Source organism: Hibiscus syriacus, unplaced genomic scaffold (genome assembly GCF_006381635.1).
Source record: "Hibiscus syriacus cultivar Baekdansim isolate YM2019G1 unplaced genomic scaffold, ASM638163v2 tig00112043_pilon, whole genome shotgun sequence".
Taxonomy (NCBI): Eukaryota; Viridiplantae; Streptophyta; class Magnoliopsida; order Malvales; family Malvaceae; genus Hibiscus; species Hibiscus syriacus.
This window is the reverse complement of record NW_024063241.1, coordinates 139405-159024: the sequence shown is the minus strand read 5'-3', so window position 1 is coordinate 159024 and position 19620 is coordinate 139405. Positions and strand designations below refer to the sequence as shown.

The 19620-nt window shown below is 28.5% G+C and overlaps 2 protein-coding genes across 2 annotated transcripts; one reads left to right on the top strand and one right to left on the bottom strand.

The window, feature by feature from the left end:
• Positions 1–107: 107 nt before the first annotated feature.
• Positions 108–1154, bottom strand: LOC120174224. Its single transcript, XM_039181150.1, has one exon. The coding sequence runs from the start codon at positions 1152–1154 to the stop codon at positions 108–110; it is 1047 nt and encodes a 348-aa protein (XP_039037081.1).
• Positions 1155–7550: 6396 nt separating this feature from the next.
• On the top strand, positions 7551–8138 carry LOC120174223. The gene has a single exon (XM_039181149.1). The coding sequence runs from the start codon at positions 7551–7553 to the stop codon at positions 8136–8138; it is 588 nt and encodes a 195-aa protein (XP_039037080.1).
• The last annotated feature ends 11482 nt before the right edge of the window (positions 8139–19620 follow it).

Sequence of the window (19620 nt, the reverse complement as noted above, 5' to 3'; positions counted from 1 at the left end):
TTACCTTAGAATAATAATAAAAATTATATATATATCACAAATAATGGGGAAAACAATTTGAAATTCAAAATACTTAAAGTAAAGATCGAACATATTTTTCACAAATTTCAACAAAGTGCCATTTTGCATTGAAATTCTAAAACTATGAACTCAATCCTTCTTCCAAGCATACAACAACAAAGAGAATCCTCCATTGCTCCACAAGACCTAGCAGAAGAAGAACAAGAGCTTCTTCCACCATCATTGCTCTCCTCCGCCCATTGCAGCACGCTCGAGCACGACAGAGATGGCGAAAAGCTTCCCGACCTCATCGGCGTCGACCCTCCTCCGGCCGCTACCGACGACAAACTCTTCCTCATCAACTTTTTCTCCGGTCCCACCATTTCAGGCCACACACCACCATCACCAACTTGAAAAATAAACACACCATGGCCATTGGCATTACTTTTATTCTCACCTTGATTATTAACCCAATTGAAAACATCCCAAAAGAATTCCACCTCGATTCCATTAACATAAATCCTTTCGTTCCCTCTAAATTTCCAAGCTAATCTTTTTACAACAAGTCTCGTTTGACCATCGACTTTCACCTTGAGAACACCTCCGTTGCAATCTATGCCAATCTCATGTTTGGACCCTAAGAACTTAGCCCTCGAAACATAACTCTTACGGCCGAAAACATGTTCTCGTGTAGACAAAAGTGCCGGTTCGACAAGTACCTGTCCAGAACAACGCTTAGCGAGTTCATCGTTGAGATCACCTAGGAAGAATTCAAGCTTGCCGTTGCACAAAAGGGCAATGTAGAAGTTGGACTCGGGCTCGGCTGAGTTGTGGGCAAAGGCAGACCTTGTGAAGTCCCAATAAAGCTTGATTCTTTGACGACGATGATGGTGGGTTAAATAGATGGACTTGGAGCCGGGTCCGGGTCGGGTTCTGAAGAAGGAGAAGGCGGAAGAGTAAAGAGAAATGGTGATGGAGAAGAAGTCAGAGGCGAATATTGTTAAGGAATGGGAGAAAAGGGTTTTGGACCATGTGAGTGTGAGATAGGTCGGTGAATCCCATAGCTGGATTTGGTAAATGCAGGTGATGAGATTCTGGGGCACTTGAGCGGTGCTCGACAAGGTGTTGGGTTGGCTGAAACATGCCGGAATCATGCTCTTCGATGTCGCATAAGAAAGGGAAGAATCAAAGAGAAGAGAGGGTGATCTTGTGATGAGATGGGGATGCCTATTAAGGTAATAAGGGGAGGGGGTCTAGTGATAACAATAACTCCTTAATTACTCAATGTAATTAAGTAGTTTGGTTCGGGTTAACGTGGCGTTGAGTGAGGTTTGAATATGTGAATGAAAAGGCTTGTTGTAGTTGTTTTGGCTCCCTTCAGCGCAATCACGACGGGCAGTTGAGAAGGCTAAGGTGAATAGCTTAAGAACTTTGATTTCATATTCGGCTTTGTCCCCCTTGATTTGCGCCTGAGAATGGGACTTTCTTTATAATTTATCAGTCTCTCATTAGCTGGTTTGCACTTTGTACTACTTCCTTATATTCTATCCCAGTCAGTCACAATTTAGAGGTGACTTTGAAGTTTGAACCCCCTTTACACTTTCTTTTACTTTAAAAGATGGATAAATTAGTATTTAATATTTAAACTATTAATTTTGGTATGGTGTAATACTCAAACTATTAATTTTGGTATGTTTTAATACTCAAACTTTTATTTCTATCAAAATCATATTTAATATTTAGTTTTTATTTTATTTTAGTATCTTGTCGTTGAAAATTTAACAGATGGTTGATGTGACATAGCCTGGCGAACATACGACGAATTCGAACGGTGGACCATGAGAGAAGGACGAGACAACCAACATAGTTTAGTTTTAAGCCCATCAAATGGTGGGCCATGGAGATCGGAGGATGAAGAAATTGAATAGTTCAACGACGATTTGGGGAGATTGAGACGTTTATTGGTGAATGGAGGTTGGAATCGTGTTCAGGGGGTTGAAAAGGTATAAGTTGGAAAGTTTGGGCTTCATCGGCCGACGGATGCAACGGTCGACGATTGTAGACGCGATGACCAGTGAGCTCGTCTATTACGTTTTTAACGGTGAGTGTACTAAAATGAAATAAAAACTAAACGTTAGACATGATTTGGAAAAAAAAATGAAAGTTTAGTTACTAAATCGTAGTTTACCCTAAAAAGATTCAAGGCTTCTTTCTGGGGTAAATTATACTATAACAAGTTAACTATAACATCTTTTCAATTTGACCACCGAATTTTTATTTTTATCAATCAGACCATCTAATTATTTAATTGTTGTCAATCTAATCACCTACCCTAACATTTAATGGAGGTGATGAAGCTATTGTTTAAAAAAATATAATTACAATTACTTACACGTCCTATCAATTTGATCATAATTTTAATGTCATATATATATATATATATATATATATATATATATATATATAAACCTCAATCAAACGGGTGATGGGGCCTTGGGAAAAGAGAGGTGGATTCAACCACTTTTGTAAGGTTTTGATAGAGGATATGAGAGTGAGCCAAGTTGGGTTTTGATGTATTTCAACTTTAGGGAAATGTCCATTGTTGTCGGATAAGCAATGTAGGAATCATTGAGTTATGACAAAAACATGTAACTACAATTTCTTGAGTCTAATAAAATATAATATACAATGAAGTCATGTTTCTCAACCCTTTCTTCTTCTTTTTTTTAATTTATTTATTAATTGAATAATTCAAATTCGGTACTGCAGATATAAAAGCAAACCTCTCAATTCAGTTTGTTCTATTCGTAAACGCCAAAATTAGAACTCCTGACCTAACTTAAGAGATTTAATGTCTTATCTTACTGGACCAACTGATTGTTGATTCCTCCTTTCTTATTTTTAACATTGTAGAGATATTTTTTTAAAAATAAAATATTAAATCTAAAATTTAATTCAATTAAATCGTAATAGATATCGTATTTAACGTATATAAATTTAATTTTCAAAATATTTATGAAATTTTTCTTCGTCTTGGAGTACATTACTACATATTTTAAAAATACATAAATCTATCTTAGTAATTTGATGGATAACACTCACATGCAAAACACTCCAACTTCATTTCTAGAATATTTATATTAGAATAACTACCAAACATGTGAGTTGTTGCTATGACAAATGTTGATATAATAAGAAACTATAGGTTTGGGTTAATGCACAAAACTCATATTTCTTGTGACAAATTAGTTTATTATCGTACGTATTTCTTATGGTTTGTTACAAGGTCATGTCAAAGACTAAATAAATACAAGAATTATTTATCCAATATTTAATTCAAATCATTAATTTTAAAAAGTTGCTATTACTCTATTAGGAAAAGCTATACAAATTATTTATCATAAATCTAATTCAATTTAATATGTAGATTCCTTATATTTAGAATAAACATTTAATTTTTAAAATTTCAATTTTCTATTTAAAATGTACGGACCAAGCGAATTCAGAAAAAAATTATTATTATTATTCATTGATGTCCCGAGTTTGAGCACCAGGAATGACAAAAGTATGAGTAATCAATGTCAAATGATTGAGAGTTATTTTTAAACAGTTATTGTCTTATACTTACCTCAAATTAATAAAAAAAAATCTATTCAAAATGATCGTGGATATTGAGGCATCACCATTGAACTGGTAAATTTCATTTGAATTTGATTATTTAAATTAATTTATTTGATTTGAGATCTTATATAGACTTAAATGTGATTATGTAAATTTAATTTGAAAGTCAAAATCGACTCAAATTTTAACTAGATCAATATAGACTCGTATACAGTTCGACTGGAATAAAAAAACTCAAATTAAAATTAATCATAACTGAAAGTAATCCAAACCGAAATTAGCTCGAACTGAAAGTAAACTGAATAAAAAATAACCCAAATGGAAAGTAACCCTAACCAAAAGAAGCTCAAATTTAATTTACCTAAATCCGAACAGAATCAAACATTGATTTGATTTTAACAATATAATTGATTCGAACTAAACAAACAATTTATTATTATTATTATCTATTTTTAACAAGTTGATAAATAATAAATTGATATACGTTTTATTCTCTTTTTGTATTATACTGATAATTAACCACTACATTTGATAATAGTTAATGGTTCAATTTTATTATACTAATAGTTAACCACCACATTCAATAATAGTTTAATATTATTATACTACAAGTTAATTACCTCCTATTGTATTATTTATTTGTTTAACTTGATTGATCATACACAACTCAACCTGAATTGACTCGAATATTTAAACATTGACTCAAACAAAAAATTAATCAATAACATATTGACTCGACCCTAAAAATTTATTGGCCCAAAAATTAAGCAATTCAATGTTGTTTTGATACGAAAATTAATTGATTTGATGTTGATTTAATCTGAAAATTAATTGATCTGATATTGACTCGATTTGACTTTACATAGACTTAAATTAATTCAAATTAGATCTGACCCAAATCGAATTTAAATTAAATATAATATAAACTCGAAATGATTCAATTCAAATTGACCCGATCAAACTCATTTGAACAACCCAAAAGTTACTTCCACCCACCACCATTATCAATTCATCGCCTTGTTGTACTATAGGTTAAAGAAACATAAGTTATTTTTACCTTAGTCTAAAAAAGCAATCAACCCAACACCTAGATGGTCAATTTTCTTTTATCATTCGTCATTTGAAAAGCCTGTAAGGCAGTAGAAAAAGAGCAGTAAAATCTAGAAAGGACCGCAGTTGATAGTAATATATAATATGATATTATTATTTTTTGTATATGAAAAGGAGATCAGAGCCCTAAATATATATATATATATATACATTATATATATATTTAATATTAGTAATTCATATATTATATTTACCATTCACTATTATGTTTAACAAATGCAAGAAAAAGAAGCAATCAAATAATATGCAGATGCAAACTTGAATAATATATGCAGTCTATTTATATTATCATCATTGCCATCACATGAAAAGTGGTCTAATAAATTTAATTAAAAATATTTAAATATCAAAGTAATAATAAAATATTATTTAATCTTATTTTAAATCATATTAGATAACTTATAAAACCCATAACCTATTATTTTAATGAGTTGCGGGTACGATTTCCATTTTCAACATACATCATTTGATCTTATAAGTCAAATATTTATTATGTATGTGTAGACATTAAATTTATATTTTATTCACAAAATTGTTTTTGCTTGTGTGAATTCACAATCTTGACTCTATTGAAAGCTCATTGGTCTTGTTTGACAAGTTTTTTTAATATATTACAAGTACATTTATTCTTTGTTACTTATATATTTTATCAATTTGATCATAGTTTTAATCTCATATAATCATATATATATATATATAGGGATTCAATTACACAGTGTAAAACTTTTAAAATTTACACAGATTTTAGACCATTGGATAAGTGCAAATAAACAATTAAGGTTAACAATAGAAAATGAGAAGATATTCACCGAAAAAAAAAGTTAATATCAACTTTCTATTTTTAATCATTCAACGATTTTAAATATATATAAAACTAAAAAAAGAAAATTTCACTAAAGGGATTCTAACTCGTATATATTACAAACCTCAATCAAACGGGGACGGGGCCTTGGGAAAGAGAGGTGGGTTCAACAACTTCTGTAAGGTTTTGATAGAGGATTTGAGAGTGAGCCAAGTTGGGTTTTGAAGTATTTCAACTTTAGGGGAATGTTCATTGTTGTCGGATAAGCAATGTAGGAATCATTGAGTTATGACAAAAACATGTAACTACAATTTCTTGAGTCTAATAAAATATAATATACAATGAAGTCATGTTTCTCAACCCTTTCTTCATTCTTTCTTTTAAAATCATCGTTATCCGATCTATTGATTAATTAATTCAGATCCGATACTGCAAAGGCAAAATAAACCTCTCAATCCAGTTTGTTTCATTCGCAAACATCAAAATTCAAACCTCTAACCTAACTTAAAGGATTTAGTGCCTCATCTCACTGGACCAACTGGTTGTTTGTTCCTCCTTTCTTCATTTTCAACATTGTATAGATTTTTTTAAATAAAAAATTTAATCTAAAATTTAATTCAAATAAATCGTAATAGAGATCATATTTAACTTATAGAAATTTAATTTTCAAAATATTTATGATTTTTTATTCGTCTTGGAAGATATTATTATATATTTTAAAAATACATAAATCTATCTTAGTAATTTGATGGATAACACTCACATGCAAAACACTCCAACTTCATTTCTAGAATATTTATATTAGAGTAACTACCAAACATGTGAGTTCTTAACCTTGAGGTCGTGGGATCGAGTCCCATGAAGGACATTTCATAATTTGGATGTCTCCTACGGAAGCTGTTCTCAACCTAGTGTTGGGGGCAGCCTACTATCTTACCTCCCCCTTACCCCATTACATATGGGAACAAGGGACAACCATTTATCTTAGTATTTTGATGGATAACATTCACATGCAAAACACACCACCTTCATTTCTAGAATATTTATATTAGAGTAACTACCAAACATGTGAGTTGTTGTTATAACAAATATTGATATAATAAGAAACTATAGGTTTGGGTTAATGTATAAAACTCATATTTGTTGTGACTAATTAGTTTATTATCGTATTTATTTCTTATGGTTTGTTACAAGGTCATGTCAAAGACTAAATAAATACAAGAATTATTTATCCAATATTTAATTCAAATCATTAATTTAAAAAGTTGCTATTACTCTATTAGGAAAAGCTATACAAAATATTTATCATAAATTTAATTCAAATTGATCTATAGATTCCATATATTTAGAATAAACATTTATTTTTTTAAAATTTCAATTTTTCTATTTAAAATGTGCGAACCAAGCAAATTCAGTGATAAATGAATTATTATTATTCCTTGATGTCCCGGGTTTAAGCACCAAGAATGACAAAAGTATGAGTAATCAATGTCAAATGGTTAAGAGTTATTTTTGAACAGTTATTATCTTGTACTTACCTCAAATTAATCAAAAAAATTCTATTCAAAATGATCGTGGAGATAGAGGCATCCACCATTGAACTGGTAAATTTCATTTGAATTCAATTATTTATATTAATTTATTTGATTTAAGATCCGATATAGATTTAAATGTGATTATGTAACTTTAATTTGAAAGTCAAAATCGACTCAAATTTTAACTAGATCAATATAGACCCATATCCAGTTTGACTGGAATAAAAAAAACAACTCAAATTAAAATTAATCAGAACTGAAAGTAATCCAAACCGAAAGTAGCTCCAATTGAAAGTAAACCGAATAAAAAAATAACTCAAATGGAAAGTAACCCTTACCAAAAGAAGCTCAAATTTAATTTACCTAGATCCGAACAGAATCAAACATTGATCCGATTTTAACAATATAATTGATTTAAACTAAACGAATAATTTATTATTATTATCTATTTTTTAACAACTTGATAAATAATAAAATGATATATGTTTGCTGGCCTGGACCGTAGCTTGAGCACTAGAAGCATATGGGAAGCTTTGCGAACTAGAGCTCCTAAGGTTCCTTGGCAGCATATTGTTTGGTTCCCTGGGCGTATCCTTAAACATAGTGTCATAGCATGGATGGCCATTCTTGACAGGAGCCCTACTCGGGTTAGACTTCAAAGAATGGGTTTAAACATTGAGAATGTTGATTGCTTATTGTGTGGTATGGAGGCTGAGCGTAGAGACCATCTGTTCTTTGGTTGCATCTTTGCTAAAGGCTTATGGGGAGCTATTCTTGGTCTTTGTGATTTTTATCGAGGGGTTAGTTGCTGGGATGGTGAGTTAGTTTGGGCAATTCGCTGCCTCAAGGGAAAGTCATTCATTGTGGGAGTGCTTCGACTTGCTTGGACAAGCCACATCTATGGTATTTGGAAGGAGAGAAACAACAGACTCTATGGAGGAAGAGCGCGGTCAGTGGATGATGTTCTGCAGGACATCAAAGAAGCTTTGCGTGTCCGTATGGAGGGTAAGGCTATCAATATAAACGACCCCAGAAACGCAATCCTCTGCGCTAACTGGGGCATTTCCTAAGCTGATGTTTTTTGTTTTGTTCCTCCACTGTGTTTGTTGTTTTGTTGTTACTGTCTGGTGATTTATCTATGTTATTTATTGTACGATGTTAACTGTAGCAGGTTTTCTGCTTTCTTGGGTAATGAAGCGGAATTATCCAAAAAAAAATTATATATGTTTTATTTTCTTTTTGTATTATACTGATAAATAACCACCACATTTGATAATAGTTAATGGTTCAATCTTATTATACTAATATTTAACCACCACATTCGATAATAGTTTAATATTATTATACTACAAGTTAATTACCACATATTGTATTATTTATTTTTTTTAACTTGTTTGATCATACACAACTCAACCTAAATTAACTCAAATATTCAAACATTGACTCAAACCAAAAACTAATCAATCAGTTATTAACTCGACCCGAAAATCTATTGACCCAAAAACTGACCAATTTGATGTTGGTTTGATCTGAAAATTGATTGATTCGATATTGATTTGATCTAAAAAGTATCTGATCTGATATTGACTCGATCTGACTTTCATAGACTCAAATTAATTCAAATTAGATCTGACCCAAATCGAATTTAAATCAAATATAATATAAACTCCAAATTGATCCGATCTAAACTCATTCGAACAACCCAAAAGTCACCTCCACCCACCACCATTATCAATTCATCACCTTGCTGTACTATAGGTTAAAGAAACATAAGTTCTTTTTACCTTAGTCCCGAAAAGCAATCAATCCACCCCCTAGATGGTCAATTTTCTTTTATCATTTGTCATTTGAAAAGCATGTAAAGCAGTAGAAAAAGAGCAGTAAAATCTAGAAAGGACCGCAGTTGATGGTAATATATATTATGATATTATTATTTTTTGTATATGAAATGGAGATCAGAGCCCTAAATATATATACACACATTATATATATATATACACTTAATATTAGTAATTCATATATTATATTTACCATTCATTATTATGTTTAACAAATGCAAGCAAAAGAAGCAATCAAATATATGCACTGCAAACTTGAATAATATATGCAGTCTATATATATTATCATCATTGTCATCACATGAAAAGTTGTCTAATATTATTTCTTAGGGTAAATTGCACAAATGATCCCCTGACTATAGAATATTATTTTATTAAGTCCATCGACTATTAAAAATTACAAAATAGTCCTCTAACAATAGGAAGTTACTTTGTTGAGTCTCTCGACTATTAAAAGCTACAAAATGGTTACCTGACTATTCATTATGTTCCAAACTCATAATTTTCTGTTAAAACATTGACTGCAGTCTGAGCTGAACGTTAACCTACTTATTGAAATATGATAAAATCGGATCTCATAATCTCAAACAACTATCCTATCTCAGTCCGTATGTTAATGTTCAATTCAGACGATCATTATTTTTTTTTAACAAAAAATGATGAGTTTGGATCATAATGAATAGTCATGTGATCATTTTGTAACTTTCAATAGTCAAGGGACTCAATAAAATAACTCTTCATAACTTGGGGACTATATTATAATTTTTAATAATCAAAGAATTCAATAAAATAATATCTTATAGTCGGGACCACTTATATACTTTACGCTATTTCTTATTAGAAATATTGAAAATATCTTGGTGTAATCATGATATGAACAATTGTTTATTGTGATATAAGGGAAAATATAGTTTAATTTTTAATTCATAATTCAAGATTTTTTTACTGTTTAATTCATAAAAAGTTTTTTTAACTTGTAAATGTACCTTCCTTAATTTCTTTAAAATTTTGATTTTTTACTATAAAAATTCTAAATAGCGAGATTACAACAACTATAAATTTCATGTTGATTTTGGACACGACATATGAAGGAAATTCATATATTATGAGTGAGAAGTTCAATGTACATGACATTTTGAATTAAAGGAATTTATTCCATCACTATTAATTTTTTTCCTGTCCTCTTATTTTCATTAAATACAGATTTCATTTGGTCGATAAAAGATTTGCTTTTTCGGGTGTGTAAATAAATAAATAAATAAATTATATTTTATATATAATGATAGATAGCGTTGTCTCCTTTTGTAGGGGTGAGATGGACAAAATTGAAAGCAATATTTAACAATGATTTGGTGAATTGCATGCCTTCCCCTTCCCAAAGTTGTTGGATCAATTAGAGGAGGTTGTTCTCCATTTATCCAACAAAATCCCATTTTTCTAGCCTAAGTGTTCAACTATTGCTCAACCTAGTAAATCTTCCCTATCCCATAGCTTTTTAAAAAAAGAATTGTTGCCCTCCTTATTCTAGGATTTCATCTTATTTAATCCGGATTAACTCGCGTCGTACACCTAGTTTTGGTGGGTGAATATCCCAGCGGAAATCTTCTGGCATATACAATATCTCCAACTCGAGACATGCTTAAGTGATATCAAATTGTTTACCACTTCAACAAACCAATCTAAGAATTTATTTTTTTGTTTGGAGAGGAGGGATACGAAGACTTTTTGTTACTTTTCTTTAAAAATTACTTTATAGATATTAAGTTGGGCTCAAATTATCATAGGCTTATCGCGCTATTCTTTAGGCTAATATGTAGGTTGATTGGGTTATCCAAGGTGTTATTTGTTGGAGTGTGGGGGAAGTGGTTCATTGTTCATGTCATGATGTAATATTGAGGTTTTTTAAGTTGCATTGTGTTTAATTTATTACGATTGTGACAATAGCAGATGTTATTACGGTCGTTGTAGGTATTGCAGTTGTACAATAATGATTTCGGATGACACTTTTACTTTTATATTATGACCGCTATTATGATAACAAAATGCTATTTAAGTCCCCGATAATATGTTGAGGCAAAGAGTGAAGGGTTGAGCCAAACTATTTAATTTTTCGTGATAAGAATAACAACGTTTAACGGCACAATGATCATTTTATTATTTTTCGATAACGTTAGTCATCATCTTATTACTTTTAAGTCTTTAATAAAGTAAAAAAAATTTACTTATGCTTGAATAACCATTTATACAGTTAACCTGATATTAAGTAACAATTCGTACGTAATTTCATTTCGTTTAATCTATTTAACACAACATAGTATAGATCGGTCCTAATAGCAAAGCCTCAAACTTTGGGCTATGTATAGTATTGGACTTCCTTTTTCCCTCTTAAATTATTTTCTGCCAAAAAAATTAGTTGATTTAGAGTGTTGAAAAAATTATTTGTACAAATAAAATATTTATTATAGTGTTTTTAAAAGACGTTTGGATCCTTTGATATTTTTGGAAAGACGTCTGGATCACTCAACGTCTTCTATATTATTACTTCGTTAGACTTGATGTTTCAAATGCATGTAGTATGGGAAAGACGCTGAATCTTCCCTAGATTTTTTCGATGTCTTCACAAAGATGTCAGGTGATCCAATCGTCTTCCCCGTCTATTATTCATTTCACCACAGTTGATTTCTATAACATTTCATAAGAATATAGCGAATTCACTTGTTTCAAAATTTATATGCCTAAATTGCTAGAGTATCATTTTTCAAAAAGTGCATATAATATTTTAAATAAAACTATAATATTCAAAATCTTTAAGGAGTGCAAGAAATAAATAAAATTATACTATCAAACAAATACAAATATAATACATCCTACTTATAAAAAACAAAATTAATCAATCTAAAATATAAAGAGTTAATTCCATCACATGTCCTCAAAGTATGACTCTCATTTTAAATTGATTCTTAAACTTTTAAATGTTCCAGTTTCATCCCTAAACTATGACTATGATTCTAAATGAGTCCTCAGACTTTTGAACATTCCAATTTCATCCCAAACTATATGTATATACTAACCACATCCCTTGTTATATGACACTGTAAGGATTTTTATAATTTTTAGTAAATATATAGTTTATGTCACATAACACATCCATAGAGCGTCATTAATCTTTTATAACAAAAAATAAAATAATATAACATGCATCACGTTAAATTATTTAAGAATAAATTTAATTAAAAATAATTAAATATCAAAGTAATAATAAAATATTATTTTATATTATTTTATATCATATTAGATAACTTTATAAAACCCATAACCTATTATTCTAATGAGTTGCGGTTACGATTTCCATTTTCAACATACATCATTTGATCTTATAAGTCAAATATTTATTATGTATGTGTAGAAATTAAATTTATATTTTATTCACAAGATAATTTTTGCTTGTATGAATTCACAATCTTGACTCTATTGAAAGCTCATTGGTCTTGTTTGACAAGTTTTTTTATATTTATTTTAGAGAAATAATAGGCCAAAATGATGGTCAAATTTATGAATTAATATTTTTTTTATAATTTTGGTAATATATATTCAAAAATAATTCTTAATCATTTAACATTGAACGTTTGTACCCATAATATTCCTAGTGCTCGAATTCGGGACTCAAAAAATAACAATAATTCCTTTACCATCGAGATCATTGGGTTCGTGCTAATTAATAATTATAAATGTGACGAAATTCGTTTATTTATCAAGGGTTTTTTATATTAAAAATATTTTTTTAAATATAAAAAGTAATATATTAAAGTATTACATATTTTACTGTTAATATATCTTATAAGTAAATATTATCAATTCATGAAATACATTAGTACAATAAATTGTAAACAATAATAAAATATATTATATTTTAATAAAAATATATATGTCCAAACTTTAGAAGTAACAATACTAAAAATTTGATCCAATCTCATAAAATATAATAGGTAAAATGTTGAAAATCTTTAAAAAAAATAAATAAATAGAAGTAGAGATTTGGCCTTCTTTAACTTTTAAGTTTATTATTTTAGAAAAGCGTAGTAACCCTAGCCACTTTTTTTTTAAAAAAAATAGATTAATTTTTTTATTTTGTTTAATCGACGACGGTATTAATTTTAATGTTGGTTTCTGACCATCAGTTATATTCTCTCTTTGTTTCTTTTTTTAATTTTTTAATAAGAAAAATTATACTTTTGTAGCACATTTATCTATGTCTTTATGACATGTTATTTTATGTCTTTGTGGCATATTTTTTGTCTTTTTTTTTTTCAGTCGTTTGATCGTTCTTTTTATTTTATGTTTTCTCAGGGTTTGATTTTACAACGTCACAACTGATCAAGATGGTGCTTATTTGTAATTCAGTTGATCTTCTCTGCTATGGACCCTCAGATTGAATTTGAATACGTGATTTTACGTTCGTGGATAGTTTCTCACGACGCTCGACTGTGATTTGCGGTTCTCAATGGTCTTTCAAAAACTTAATCTCCTTTTGTGGTTCGTTTGTCGATGTAATCATATTTGTTTCTATCTATTTTTTGTTTGAGACTTTTGATTAGAATTTTTAACCTTTTCCATGGGCATATGTATGTCCTTACATCATATAAAGTGACTAGTTTCAATATTATAGGAAAATGTTCAAATTATGTATTTAGTTTACGATGATAGTTGTAAACTCTTATTGTACTTTTGAATATTTTCACTTTTTAATAACACTAGTGGCTTCTATTAAAAAATAAATAGAAGTTTTGATAAATATTAGAGGCCTTATTTAACATTATGTCAATATATTATCGATAGGGGTTTGTTCAAGTGGTGAACAACTTGATATCGCTTAAGTAACGTCTCGAGTTCAAGTCATTGTGTATGCAGAAAATTCCTGCTGAGAGATTCACCCACTAAAGCTAGGAGTGCAACATGAGTCGGTCCGAATTAATCAAGATGAAACCTTAAAACTAGGAGGATAACAAAAATAATAATAATAAACATTAGGCCAATATATTAGTATAAAAGGTTTGATAAATGTGTCTTCGTATCAATTGAAATCCTTATAGACTGCAAATTATAATATTTTTTGTCAATCCTTGAAGCAAAACGCGTTATTCAACTTCAATTCTCTTCTAGAAGTTATATGTCATCGTCATTATTAATTTTGAAAAAAAAAGCATTTACTTCTTAAAATATATTTTCTTAAAAAAGTAGTTTCTTAATTCTAAATTTCCAATTTAATATGCTTTACCTAACTATATAATCAATAAAAATATATAAATATTACAACATTTAATACGTAAAGTATATATTTAAAAATGGATACTTGGTTTTAAATAAATTTGCAATCGTCTTCGTCTCTCTTTTCAACTTAAATTTTTCTCAATATTTTTGTGTCATTCCTTATTTCTCTTTAATTTTTGTTTAGTCAGAAGCGACGTCGATCTTTATATTAGTTATCGATCATCGAAAATTATTAGTTTTATTGTTTTTCATGCTTTGTCTTTTATTTTCTTTTTTCTTGGGTTTTATTTTTTGATTTTGAATAATAATCATTGTTTTTATGATACATTTTTCTATGCTCTTGTGGCACATGTTTTCTCTACTCTTGTGATAGGATCTTTATAGCTTTTGGTACGTTTTTCGCATACCTTTGCGGTCATTTTGGTGTTCGCACAAATACTATCACAACGATTGGTTTGTTTGTGATCACATATAGTCATATCCACTGTATGGTAAAAGGTTGTTTGCAGATATAATCATAATTATGCAGTAAAACAGCCTGTCAGATAGTTTGGTGTGCTCACTACTCCTTTATCACTTCGTAAAGTGTTTCGTTCGACATAGATAATGAGTTTTTATTAAAGTTATTAGGTTCTTTCGATGTTGATCATTTGCATCAGTTGCTATTGTTCAAAATAAATTTAACTTGATTGGATTTAATTTATAAACATGTTTAATTAATATATGTATATAAAATAAGAATTATCATTTGATATATTATCAGTAAAAATGATTTTATAAGTAGTATCCACTGTTCATATGATATCAAATATTTTTAAAGTAAATTTATAAAATTTAAAAGTAAACAACAAAATATATAAAATTATTGGAAACCCAACTTTATTTAATTCAAATGTTTGGTGACCGATAGCTATGTTTCTTTATTAGTCACATGTTTCCTACAAAAAAAACAAATTAAGATTAAATTTCCATTAATACAATGTCTTAATCTATATCTAACTTCTGCAATACTAAATTAATCTCACTAATTACTCTCGATTTAACTTTTCTTAGTTTCAATTCTCTACTCAAACTTAAGTTAAACAGAAAAATAAAATAAAATCAAGGGTTTTATTAAATTTTATTGCATTTTGTTATTAATTTTCTAAACTGAAATTTATCATTAAACTTTGATTTTGATTTTTTTAAAATATTTAAAAAGGTCTTTTAAATGAATCCAAATTAAACATTCGTTTTCGATAATTAATAATAAGGTAAAGTATATAAACAATCCTGATTATAGGGTGTTTGTTTTGTTAAGTCATCTGATTATTGGAAGTTATAAAATGATCTTCCGATTATATGGCATTGTTTTGTTGAGTTTCTCGACTACTAAAAGCTACAAAATAATTACTCGACTATTCATATATTACAAACTCGTCCCTTTTTGGTAAAAAAAATTATTGTGAATTTCATTGATGGATTTAATATTTAAATTAAATTCATGTTCCTTTTGAATATTACAAATTTTTAATTTGAATATTAGTAGGATAATTATTCTTTGAATGTCAAATTAAAAGGTATTACCTATTTAATTTTGAATATTAAAGATAATTATATCTTTTTGAATATTTCAAATTAAAATAATATTTATTTAAGTTTAAATAGTAAAAGGTGACTTTATCTTTTGAATATTTCAGATTAAAATATATTATTATTTGTTTAAATTTGAATATTAAAAGATATTTAGTTGAAGTAAATCTCTCTTGAAAATTCTTTATAAATATTGAGTTAACATGTTAGGTTATTCACAATATCAGAACAAGTTTTGTATATCTCATAATTCAAGATGCTTTATTTTCTTAAAAAATATGTCTAAAGATCAGAAAATTGTATAGCGACATGCCTCAACTATTTCCGATTAAAAGATCAATTAATAAAAGAGTATTTTTCTTTAAAGTTATTTTTTATTAAGAAGTTTAATCTGATTTGTTTTATCTTCTCAGGTGTGATTATGGTCTTGAATTGTCATAATTATTACAATTCTAAGACAAGTCAACTTATACAAACTTCTCTACTTATCGGAGTCTTTAAAAGTTGTCCTCTGAGCACATATTCTTAAATTAATTACAATGCACATACAAGACTTATGATAAGTTTCGTTATTAATTAGAGTGAAATCCAAAATCTGACCGACAAATCTACCTAGCATACTGATTTACAATTAGCCATGATGATCTTATGACTGACACTTACCAAAGACTACTAGTCTATAGCCATTCAACCCTCTTTCTTCTTCCTCATGGTAATTCACTTCTTTTAACGATCATGATTCTCCACTTAAACTAAAGTTCATCAAATTTGTTATATCAACATTTATTGTTATTATTATTATTATTAATTCAGTAATTTCCAAGTGTCACTACCAAACAAACCCCTTTAAAGCAAAAACTAATGTTTTGGGCAAGGCATAGAATGAGACCACACATATTTCAGCATTAAGTTTGCATGGGTTTGCACGTGAATCTCAGACCTCCGTTGTCTTCAGTTTGTGCCCTAACCCCCTCGTTGTACATGTGGCCCTGCTACATTCTTTTGAGGACTAATTGAGATATTTTAACAGAAGACGAATGCATAATTTTATATTGAAATATAAATAATAAATTATTAATAAAAATATTAGAAATATTTTAAAATATATGAAATTTTCATAAAGACAGCCTCGTCAAGCTCTGACCCATCCCTATGTATGGGCAAGATATTAAAAGGTCTACACCTAAACCAAATTTTCATTAAATACGTGAGTCCTTCCTTTCCAAGTACTCAATTTAAATCTTAATTTGTAATCACTTAAAGCACGTAATTCAAATGAAAAATGACGACTTTTCCTTTTATTTTACATGAAATGATGACCAACTTTTAAGCAAGCCAATCTTTACCTACTTTTAATAAATTCTGTATTCATTTAAAATAAAATTGATATCAACATAATTGTAAGATTTCTTTACAAATATTGATTCAATATTAGATGTGGATTAAATCAAAATTTGATTTATTTTTTTTAAAAAAAATTTGTTTAAACTTTATTTTGCTTGCTCAAGCTATTAGATTTATAAGTTAAAAAGGAATTAAAATTAACATCTCAATTCTATTTAGATTTTAGAGTTAAAAATCTCACCTTAAGTCTATCAAATATTTACCACATACATAAAAGGTTATTATGTTAGTAGTCATTATCAGGGATGGATTAAAGGGGTTGGTGGGATAGTCGTTCCCTTAAAAAAAATTAAATTAATTTTTATTTTAATTTTTTTTTGTATTTTCAATTTATAATATGTTTTTGTCCCTATAATTTTAGAAATTCACCTCCCAGCATAAGATCTTGCATCTAGTGGTTGATGCATATATACTCTAGGGTGTGCATGTGCCTACCCTGAAATCTGAATTTCTTTATGTTTGTTGTTCATTTTATTAATGGTGCCTACCTTGAATTTTTATTGGTGTCTACTCCATACAAAAAAAATTATATTATTAATATATATATACGCACCTAAAAATATTTTTGAACCAACCACTGCTTACATCCATACCTGATCACTGGATCTCGACTATATTTTTATTTTGATCATTGGATTATAACATTATATTTTTAAGGTTTTTTTTTTCAATTACTCCACTATTATATCCGAAATGGCTTGATGATATTCTTTTCTTTTCTTTTTTTACTCTAAGATTTTCTTCCTCTATTTCGAGTTGTCTTTGGATAACTTGATTGATCATTCCCCAATATTTTTCTAGTCGTTTTAGAGATCAATGAATTCGTTTCATCATCTTTTACTACTCTCGATTGAGATTTTCTTAAAATATCTTTAAAACTCACAAAAACTTCAATATAAAATCTAAAGAAAATGATTTTGATGTGTAATTTTCGTCATTTGATTTATGTGAAATCAAGATACATTGTTCTCCCCCTCCTCACTATTTTCGTGAGAAGATAACATATTTTAAAGGATGATGTTGTTACGTTCGACGAGTACGAATGAACACCGTTAATGTTGAGTGCCAGTAAATTAATTTATAAAATGTTAAATTATAAATTATTAAACGTATAATTATAAATTAGTTGAAAATCTAAATGTAACTTAATTAAAATACAATATTTATAAAACATAAGTTTTTAGGGTAAAATATATCATTGACCACCTAATTATTTACCCCTTTTACTTTAACCACTGATTTTTGAATTTTGTCAATCGGGTCACCTAACTACTTAAATATTGTCAATCAAGCAACATGTCGTTAAATATTAACAGAGGAGATGACGTGGCAATTAATAAAACATTTAGTCCTCATTACTTACACGTTCTATTAATTTGGTCATAACTTTTATTTAATTTAATAAATTTAATCTTCAATCCGATGGTGACGTGTGTCACTGTGTGATTGAATTTTTCTTCTTCATATTTTTATTTAATTTAATAAATTGATGGAAAACAAATGTTTTATAAATATTATATTTTAATTAAATTATATTTATATTAATAACCAATTTATAACTATACATTTAGTATTTTATAATTTAATGTTTTATAAATTAATTTAGTGATGTTCATCATGTGCTATTCCACGCTCGACACTCGACGAATATCGTAGAATTTTTCTATTTTAAAATCAATTCATTGGACGACCGCTGATTGAGATTGAGACAATAGAAGACTTAACATTTATTATTTTTGAGTATATTTTGAGGAAAATATTTTGAAAAGAAGAGAGAAAAAAATTGTTTTAATGTCAATCACGTCGTGAATAATGATAGATGATAAGTGAACGGTGATGACATTTAAAGAAAAACCTAATATTTTCTTTAAAAAAAATATGTAAAAATCATGGTATTAAAAAAATAGTTAAATGGTTAAAAATAAAAATATTATAATTATATTTATAATTTTTTTGGCAAAATATCACTTTTTCCTTTGTAATAGATTCAATTTATCATTTTTTCCTCTATCGTATTTTCGCATCAATTTAGTCCTTATAATTGTTTAATTACATCATCTTATACCAAAACCTTAAAACCCTAAATTCTAAACCTTAAACCATAACTTCATAACCTTTAAACATAAACCCTAACATTTAAACATAAACCCTAACTTACAACCTTAAACAATAATAAATATTTTAAACATTGATGCAATTAGGTAACTTCAAGGGTTAAATTGATATGAAAATATAATAGGGGTGAAAATGATAAATTGGATGTACTACGAAGTAAAAGCGACTCTTTCCTAATTTTTTTATTTTTTAATAATTTGAAAAAAAAACACAATCAGAATTTAATTATTAATATTATAGTTTTTCAATACATAAAATGGAGACGTATTTAGATGGTTTGGGCAACTAACTTATAGAGGATCTATAGGAAGCTATGGTGTAAATAGGCCAAGCCAACCTATGAAAAACTACCCCT